The sequence below is a fragment of the Aureococcus anophagefferens genome, assembly GCF_000186865.1.
Source record: "Aureococcus anophagefferens unplaced genomic scaffold AURANscaffold_28, whole genome shotgun sequence".
NCBI lineage: Eukaryota > Pelagophyceae > Pelagomonadales > Pelagomonadaceae > Aureococcus > Aureococcus anophagefferens.
The window spans coordinates 463910-472337 of NW_008705587.1; the positions used below are offsets into that span (position 1 = coordinate 463910).

At 64.5% G+C, this 8428-nt stretch overlaps 3 protein-coding genes across 3 annotated transcripts in view; 1 reads left to right on the forward strand and 2 right to left on the reverse strand.

Moving 5' to 3' along the window:
• Nucleotides 1–1186: 1186 nt before the first annotated feature.
• On the reverse strand, nt 1187–2103 carry AURANDRAFT_66902 (hypothetical protein; the record flags this gene model as incomplete). The annotated part of the gene is made up of 2 exons (XM_009042188.1): nt 1187–1757; nt 1877–2103. The coding sequence occupies 2 exons, from the start codon at nt 2101–2103 to the stop codon at nt 1187–1189; spliced, it is 798 nt and encodes a 265-aa protein (XP_009040436.1).
• Nucleotides 2104–3457: 1354 nt separating this feature from the next.
• AURANDRAFT_31776 (hypothetical protein) lies at nt 3458–4078 on the reverse strand (the record flags this gene model as incomplete). The annotated part of the gene is made up of 1 exon (XM_009042187.1): nt 3458–4078. A coding segment is annotated over one exon (621 nt), but the record flags the coding sequence as incomplete, so codon positions are not given.
• A 1580-nt stretch (nt 4079–5658) lies between these two features.
• AURANDRAFT_66904 (hypothetical protein) overlaps nt 5659–8428 on the forward strand; it is a gene marked incomplete at both ends in the record, with an annotated part of 11710 nt that continues 8940 nt past the window's right edge. Inside the window, 4 exons of the mRNA XM_009042186.1 lie at nt 5659–7548; nt 7617–7654; nt 7866–7942; nt 7992–8424. Coding sequence (XP_009040434.1) covers nt 5659–7548; nt 7617–7654; nt 7866–7942; nt 7992–8424 — 2438 coding nt within the window. The remainder of the gene's footprint in view (nt 7549–7616; nt 7655–7865; nt 7943–7991; nt 8425–8428) is intronic.

The window sequence follows — 8428 nt, forward strand, 5'->3', positions numbered from 1 at the left end:
CTGTGCCCGCGGGCGCGGTCCGCGCGGCGCCCGCCGCCGCCGCGGCGCCCGTCGTCGCCGCGCGGGCGCCGCCGCCGCCGGCGCCGCCCGCGGCGCGGGCGCCGCCGCCCGCGCTCCCGACGGCTCCGCCCGCGGAGCCCTTTGGCCAGTTCGAACCGAAAAAAACGAAGCGCGTCGTCCGGCCCAAGCCGGGGCTCTGGGGCGACGACGACGAGGATGCGGCGTCGGAGCCCGTCGCCGCGGCGCCCGTGGCGCCGCCCGCGCCGCCGCCGCCGCCGCCGGCCCCGGCAATGCCCGACGACCCGCTCGCCGACGTCCACTTTGACCCGAAAATCGTCGACGACGCCCGCTACGGCGAGAGCGCCCAGCTCTAGGCCTCATCTCGCGGCCCTTTCCCCCTCGCCCCCCTCCCCTCGGAACATAACACATCAGCCCGGCGCTGCTTTTCGAACATAACAGGTCCTCCGATGACGGCGCGACGTCTCACGCGCGCTCACGGCTCCTCCTCGAGGTCGCGCCGCCCGAGGAGCTCGAGGCCCTCGAGACCGTCGGGCTCGCCGGAAGCGCCGCTCCTCGCGGCCATGGCCGCGCGCGCCTTTCGCGCGCGCTCGCGCCGTCGTCGCTGCATCGCCTGGAGGAAGCACGACCGCTTCTCGATCTCCGCCGTGTCGCAGTCGAGCTTGCAGCAGGGGCAGCAGCAGAAGCCGAAGCAGTAGAGCGCGCCGACGCACTTGAGGTAAAACGGGTCGAAGTTCGCGAGCACTACGACGGAGCGAGAGCTTTTTTTCGGACGCGGCGCGTCGATTTTTTTGGGACGCGGCGCGCGCGCGGGTCGGGCAGACGCCCTCGGTGAGCTCGTAGGTGCGAACGATGCTCTCGCAGTTGAAGCCCGCGACCTGCTGAACGGGTCAATGGTGCGCGCGCGCGCGTGCCGCGCGCCGGCGCGCGCGATGGCGAGGAGCGACAGGCACAGGAGCGCGAGGACCGTGATGTTTTTCCAGGTCTTGAGCGCCGCCTGGACGGGCCGCCCGTTGCACGACTCCGTTACAACCGCGTAGACCGATTGTGGCGTGGAGCGAAGAGCCTGGGAATCCATTGATGAGCTATGAGCATCGGCTGCCACAAGCGATCGTGCGGCACCGAGCTGTCCGTGCCGGTGGGTTGCAGTCGAGCTCGCTTGCTTTACTCACGTCGAGGCCGGCCGGACCATGGCGTAGAGCTCCTCGTACGGCTCCCCGTCCCCGGCGGGGTCGGCGAGCTTGTAGCACTCGACCTCGCCGTAGCCGAGGTGCGTGTAGATGGCGCGGTTCCGCGCCTGGTTCCGCGGGCCGGAGCACTCCAAGTAGCACGGCAGGCCGTCCTTGTCCGCCATCGCGGACACGGCGCGGCAGAGCTTCGCGCCGAGGCCCTTGCCCTGATGCTGGGGGTCGACGGCCAGGATGCCGACGTACCAGTGCGGCTTGTCCGCGTGGTCGTGGTGCATCGTTCGGAGCTGGCCCATCGCGACGTCCGCGCGTCGCTCGACGACGATGCTTTGAGCCTTCAAAGCATCATCTGTGAAGAGCTTGGGGATGCGGTCGCAGACGATGCTCGACATCAGCTGGTAGTGGTAGGAGATCGACTCCGAGACGAGATCCACGAACCGCTCCGCCCGCGAGAGCTTGCGGCACACGCAGACCGCTTGGAGCTGTCCGTCGTCGCCGCGCACGGCCAGCGTCAAGCCGCGCGTCCAATAGCCGTGCTGTCGGACGGTGAACCTGCGAGAGGTGTCTTCATCGCGAGGAGCAGACTGTGGTTCGTCGGGCGGCGGGAATTCGATTCGCGACGACGATCGACGGTCGACGACGCGCGGAAGTTGCAGAGGCGCGCCACGGACCGCGCCGCGCTGAACGAGAGGAAGAAGGCCGCGGCCTCGGCGCGGAGCGGCGAGCCTCTATCCGCGAGCCCAGGACCGAGACACCAGTCGACGCTGAACTCCGGGTCCGTCGTCGGCGTGCCCGCGAACGAGCGGCCGATCAAGTCGTTGACGGCGTGCTCCTCCGTCGAGCAGTTCAGCGAGCAGATGCCGTCTGGCAATGCTGGATCCCCGAAGAGCGCGGCCATTGGGCAGCCTCTGGTACTCTCTTCAGCTTTCACCTCAAGCACCTTTTTCTTTTTAGTCTTGCCGTGACGTCCTTGTTCAAGAAAAAGTGTTGCAGCGGATCAAAACAAGTTGAACGTTTGGGTTGCAGCGGATCAAAACAAATTGCAGCGGATCAAAACAAGTTGCAGCGGATCAAAACAAGGCGAGTTTTATAAAAACCCCTAGGATTTACATCTTTGTATCACAATTGCCACGAAAGCCAGCGGACCTCACAACGGAGCACATACGTACAGCGGCTCTCCACGCCTCGCAGAGAAACGAACCAGCCCGGGGCAGCCCCGAGAGCGTTCCGCATCCACATGGTGACGACGCTCAAGGACAAGGAGGTCTCCGCGGCCTCCGCGCCCCCCGAGGACTCCGCGCCCCCCCGGCGCAAGTCGCGCGGGGCCCGGCGCAACTACAAGCAGCTCAACGCCACGGGCGAGGACGGCGACGACACGAACGACGTCAAGTCCGCGAAGAAGAAGAAGCGCGTGGCGTTCCAGGAGATCACGAACCAGCTCCAGGGCGCCACGGGCAAGGCCCCTGCGCCCGCGGCCGCCAAAACCTTCGAGGACATCGGCAACGCGGACACGACGCCCGCGGCGGCGCCGCCGCCGCCGCCGTCGCACATCTACGCGTCGCTCGTCGGCGCGGCCGCGCCCTACGTCGACAGCGAGGACGACTTTCTCGCGCGCTGCTCCTCGCAGATCATCGTCTTGGTGTATTTCGTGACCCACGCGCGATGCTTGGACATGAGCGAGGAGCGGGACGCGACCAAGGACACGTACCGCCACATCCTCTTCCTCGTCGGCGTCGTCGCGCCCCTCGCGCTCATTGCCCTGGTGCGTTTTGTGAAAATGGAGCGGTGAATTATCTGTGTCGTTCGTAGGTGACGATTCGCATGGTCTGTCTGGACTTGAACGTCGAGCTCGAGGACGTGTTGAAACGCGAGAAGGAGGGCGTGGACTGGATCAAGAGGCAAGTTTCAGGGGAGGGTTTTAAGAGGCCGCGCAAGTCCAAGCTCCTGACACTCGCGACCGATCTCCAGCTGGCCCTGGCGCCGCCGACCGTCGTCGAGGACGAGGAGGTGGTGGATCTGGAGGAGGAGTCCAGCGAGCGGGACGTCTGCGCGCGCGACGTGGAGCGAGCGGAGGATTTTCGAGAGTACGTCGACGACAAGAGCGAGTCACACGAGCCGGGCGGCTGCGGCTGCGCGGGAGGAGGAGGTGAGCCCGCCGATGACGGCGCGACGTTTCACTCGGAGTTCTTTTGACGCCGGAGCCCTCGACAATATACTAATGTATGATTATCAAGGGGGGAAACAGTAGTATCTTAAACTGCGTGCACCGCGGAGCCGAATCCGAGTTGGCGACCGGCCTGCTGGAAGCGAAAGTAGCCGTCTTCGCCCCACTTGGCGCCCCAGGAGTTCTTGGCGAGGAAGTAGGGCACGCCGGCCTCGACGCCCGCGCCGACGAGGAGGACCTCGTGGTCGATGCCCGTCGTCGTGCAATTCGTGATGACGCCGGACTTGTAGCCCTGGAGGCAGGTCGCGTCGATGCCAAAGGCCGCGGGCCCGTGGTCGATCAACGCGGCGAGCAGCGGCGCCCCGGACTCGTCGGCGTCGTCGCGCGAGCGCACGCATCCCGATACGACGAACGGGACGGAAGGAGCGGGGTGTTTGCACTCGCCTGGATCGCCGGCGTAGGGGTACGAGTCCATCGTGGCGATGCGGCCCTGGTTCTGCGAGACGACCCAGTCGTAGGACGCGTCCTGGCCCGAGCCGCGGCAGGCCGGGCAGCAGTCGATGACCATCTGGTTCGAGACGTTCGTCAGCTCGTGGCCGAGGCGGACGCCGAGGCCTTCGAGCGTTTCCGCGAAGCCAAAGCTCCAGCACGTGCCAAAGGCCCCCTGGTCCTTGACCGGCGTCACCTGGGAGCCGCGGAAGTCGACGGAGCCCGTCGAGTTTGACGGAGCCGCGTCGGGGCAAAATGCGGCGCTGGACGTAATCGCGGCACACGACCGCGTGGCGCGGAACTCTTCGGCCGTCCAGTCGGCGTACTCGTCGAGCTCGTAGGCGCCGCCGCGGAGCTCGTAGCGGGCGACGTTGTCGAAGAAGACGCGGCGGCGCGCGGCGGCCTCGCGCGGCGACGCGTAGACGCGGCTTCGCGTCCGACGCCACGCGTCCCACAGCGGATCGGCGGACTGCGAGTGCAGCGGATCGTTCCAGGAGGCGGACCGTGGAGGCGAGGGATCGACGGAGATGTTCCACGAGACGGACTGCGTCGCCTCGTCGTGGCTCTCCTCGATGGCGACGGTCCGCGGGCAGACGCCCTTGCCCTCGTCCTGGTCCCAGCGCGGCGCGAAGTCGAACGCGTCGGGCCGCGGCTTCGTCACGGAGAGCTCGTAGTTCGCGCCGCTCGAGGGCAGGTGCGCGGCGTCGTCGGCGCCGTAGAGCTCCCAGCAGGCGTTCAGGCACATGTTCTTGTAGGCCGGCTCGGCCCAGGACTCGGTCTGGTGCAGTCGCAGGCCCATGTAGGGCCGGTCGATCGAGAGCGTCGACGTCCGCGCGGCGTCGCCGACGACGCCCATCTGGAGCGTCCACCGGGGCGATTTGAGATCTTCGCCGTCGCCGCCGGGCGACAGCGCGAAGGACGTCCACAGCGTCTCGCCCGGCTCCGCGGGGAAGAGGTCGCCGTAGGCCGCGTGCGCGTCCGTCTCGTTGGTCGTCTCGTTGAAGAGCTCGAAGAAGTAGTGCGCGGCGAAGACGTAGGTCGCGTGGGAGTGCCAGTGGGGCGAGTACTCCGGCGCGCCCGACGACGAGTCGAGGACGGACCCGAGCAAGAGCTGCCTGCGCGCGGCGGCGCGTCCGCGGCGCGCGACGCGCGCGCGGGGACGCCGTCGAACGCGCGGCACGAACTGGTTCATCCGGCCGTCGCCCGCGTCGCCGAAGAACACGTCGGTCCACATGTAGTACGTGATGCCGTCGATGGCGGCCGGGTACGCGGGCACCTGCGCGAGAACTGTACCGCGCGCGCCGAAAGTTCTCGCTCGCGGTGCCGGACCGTCATCGTCGAGTTCAGGCTCGTGCCGAACCCGTCGGCGCCCCAGGCCACGGGGTACGAGGCTGGCCCGCCTTCGTGCGGGCCGTCGTGCATGCCGAGGCAGAGGCCGCCGGAGCAGGCGTCCGCGGTCGCGAAGCGCGCGCGCTTCGACGCGGCGGCTTCGACGCAGTCGTGGAATGCGTTGGCGGAGGAGGCGAGGAGCGCGACGAGGTTGATCGTGTTGGTGGTTTTACGCGAGACGGTCACGAACATCGTGCTGCGAGCTGCCCCTCAAATGTTCAATATTGGTTCAAGCGAGAGCATTGCCGCTGGGCGGCATGGGCCGCGTGCGGTGCGGCTACCGTGGGGCGGCGCTTCGCGCCATCGCCGCCGTCGTGCTGTTCTGCATCGCGTCGAGCGGCACGGCGCCGCGCGTCGTCGTGCGGAGCGGGTCCACGGCCGTGGAATTCGCGTCGCTCGAGGCGGCGATTGATGAGCTGCGCCGCACGCGGTCGTCTTCGTCGGTGGTACTACCTCCAGCAGCCGCCGCTCGCGCTCGGCGGGCTGGAAGACGTGACGCTGCGCGGGGGCCACGAAGCCGTCGTCTCCGCCGGCTCGAGACTCGACGACGACTGCTGGATCGAGCAAGCCGCGAACGTCTGGTCGTGCGCTCTTCCCGAGGCTCATGTGTCGTTCCGCACGTTGATGGTCGGCGGCAAGCGGGCCAGCCGAGCGCGCACGCCGGACGCGCGCGACGACCCCGCCGCGCCCGAGCAGTACTTTTACGCGAACCAGACGTCGTTCGTGCGCGACGACCTCTGGGCGTTGACGCTCGCGACTTCGACGGCGGAGCCTGTTCATGATTCATTTCGTAGCAGCGCCATGGTCTGGCCGCACTCGGGCTGGAACAACTTCGAGGCGACGCTTCAGTTGGCTTCGAACGCCACGCTCGACTGGTTGGAGCTGCACGGCGTCTCGACGACGACGAGCACGTGGTTCGAGCTCTCCTGCCCGGCCGAGGCGGACAAGAACTGTACCGGCTACGACGGCAAACTTGCTCCGGGCGCTAGACTTTACGCGTACGGTTCTCGTGCGTTTTTGACGGACGGCGACGAGTGGGCGCGCGACGGAGACGTGCTCTACTTGTACTCGTCGATGGGCGCGCCGCGGCAAGTCGTCGTGCCGCGTGCGACGACTGTGATCGCCGTGGAGTCCTCGAAGGAGGTTGTGATCGAGAGCGTGACGTTCAGCGACACGGATGCGCGATACCTCGGATTCCAGAACGGGTTCTCCGTCGACGCGGAGTCCATCGGCATTCCTACCGATGCGGCTCTTCACGTGTCTGGAAGCAGTGGCGTCAAAATCGAGAACTGCGTCTTCTCTGAGCTGGGCGGCGGTGGCGTCACGGCAACGTCGACGACGGAACTCTCTGTCTCGAATTCGACGTTCGCGCATCTCGGTCAATCTGGTGTTGCGTTGGTGGGCAACGGCACGACCAGGACGACAGGAGCTGCCATCACCAACAACTCGATGACTGGCGTCGGGGAAGTTTTCGCTTCTGCTGGCGGCGTCTTTTGCTCGTGCTGTGCGCACGCGGTCATCTCCGGCAATCGCATCGATAATTCCAGCAGATGGGGCATCGCTATTCGGTCGAACGCTGCTGAAGGGGCACGGTCTACGAACAACACTGTGGTCGGGAACCGACTGCGGTACTTGGGATTGACGACGAAGGACTTCGGCGGAATTTCGTTGATTGCCTATCCGGGCGCGTCTCCAGACGACTCGGTGATCCTGAACAATCGCGTGGTGGATGTCATTGGCGCCTGGTCTTCCTGGATTGATGGGGGCCCGAAACTGACTTCGCCCTTTATGAGCTTTGGAATCTATCTCGACAATGAGGCGTCCGGCTACGCGGTTCGAGGGAACGTCGTCGCGCGGACGGAGGCAGCGAGCGTCTTCTTTCACAATGGCTTTGGCAACACTGTCGAGAACAACGTCTTCTACGGCGCCACGAACTCGAACACTACGACCGGGGTCTTGATGGTGCAGGCCTTGGGCAACTTTACGCGGGCGAACGTTTTTCAGCGGAACGTAGTGGCTTTTTCGTCGGCCGTGCCGCAAGGGAGACTGTGGAACAAGGCTCAATGGAAGCGGAGTGGGTTGGCTTTTGCTGACTCCAACGTGTATTGGGCCTTTGATGACCGATCCTTCTTCGGCAATGGCAATTTGACTGCCCTCGGGAACTGGTCATCGTGGACTTTGACCTACGACCGGGCATCTGTCATTGGCGACCCTCTCTTCGTGGATGCTGCTCACGATGATTTCTGTTTGAAGGCCGATTCGCCTGCTTTTGGTCTCGGGTTTGATGCTCTCGATGTCGATGTGTGTCGATGAAGGGGTTGCTCGATGCGAAATGCATATGCGGTTTGAGCCGGCGTTACTGATGTCAGGCAAAAAATAAAGTGGTGTTGGTTAAGCCTGTTTGCGCGTTCACGCGAGTTAGCAAACCGAAAGCGAGGAGTCAACCAGGACCACCGAAAGCCGCCGCTCCTTGAGGAACTTCTGCCTGGTTCGCGAAGCGCGAAGCGAGCATGGGCGAAAGTCGCGACTTTGCCCACGCGCAGCGCACGCGCGAGCGGATTTTTCGTGAAATATAACCCTATAAACGACATATTTTGATGTGTTTTTGATGCAAATAGGATCAGGTTGCGGCATGGGGTTAGGGTCAGGGTTAAAAATAGGGTTAGGGTTAGCATGAGGGTTAGCATGAGGGTTAGTATGAGGGTTAGCATGAGGGTTAGCATGAGGGTTAGTATGAGGGTTAGGGTTAGGGTTAGGGTTAGGGTTAGGGTTAGGGTTAGGGTTAGGGTTAGGGTTAGGGTTAGGGTTAGGGTTAGGGTTAGGGTTAGGGTTAGGGTTAGGGTTAGGGTTAGGGTTAGGGTTAGGGTTAGGGTTAGGGTTAGGGTTAGGGTTAGGGTTAGGGTTAGGGTTAGGGTTAGGGTTAGGGTTAGGGTTAGGGTTAGGGTTAGGGTTAGGGTTAGGGTTAGGGTTAGGGTTAGGGTTAGGGTTAGGGTTAGGGTTAGGGTTAGGGTTAGGGTTAGGGTTAGGGTTAGGGTTAGGGTTAGGGTTAGGGTTAGGGTTAGGGTTAGGGTTAGGGTTAGGGTTAGGGTTAGGGTTAGGGTTAGGGTTAGGGTTAGGGTTAGGGTTAGGGTTAGGGTTAGGGTTAGGGTTAGGGTTAGGGTTAGGGTTAGGGTTAGGGTTA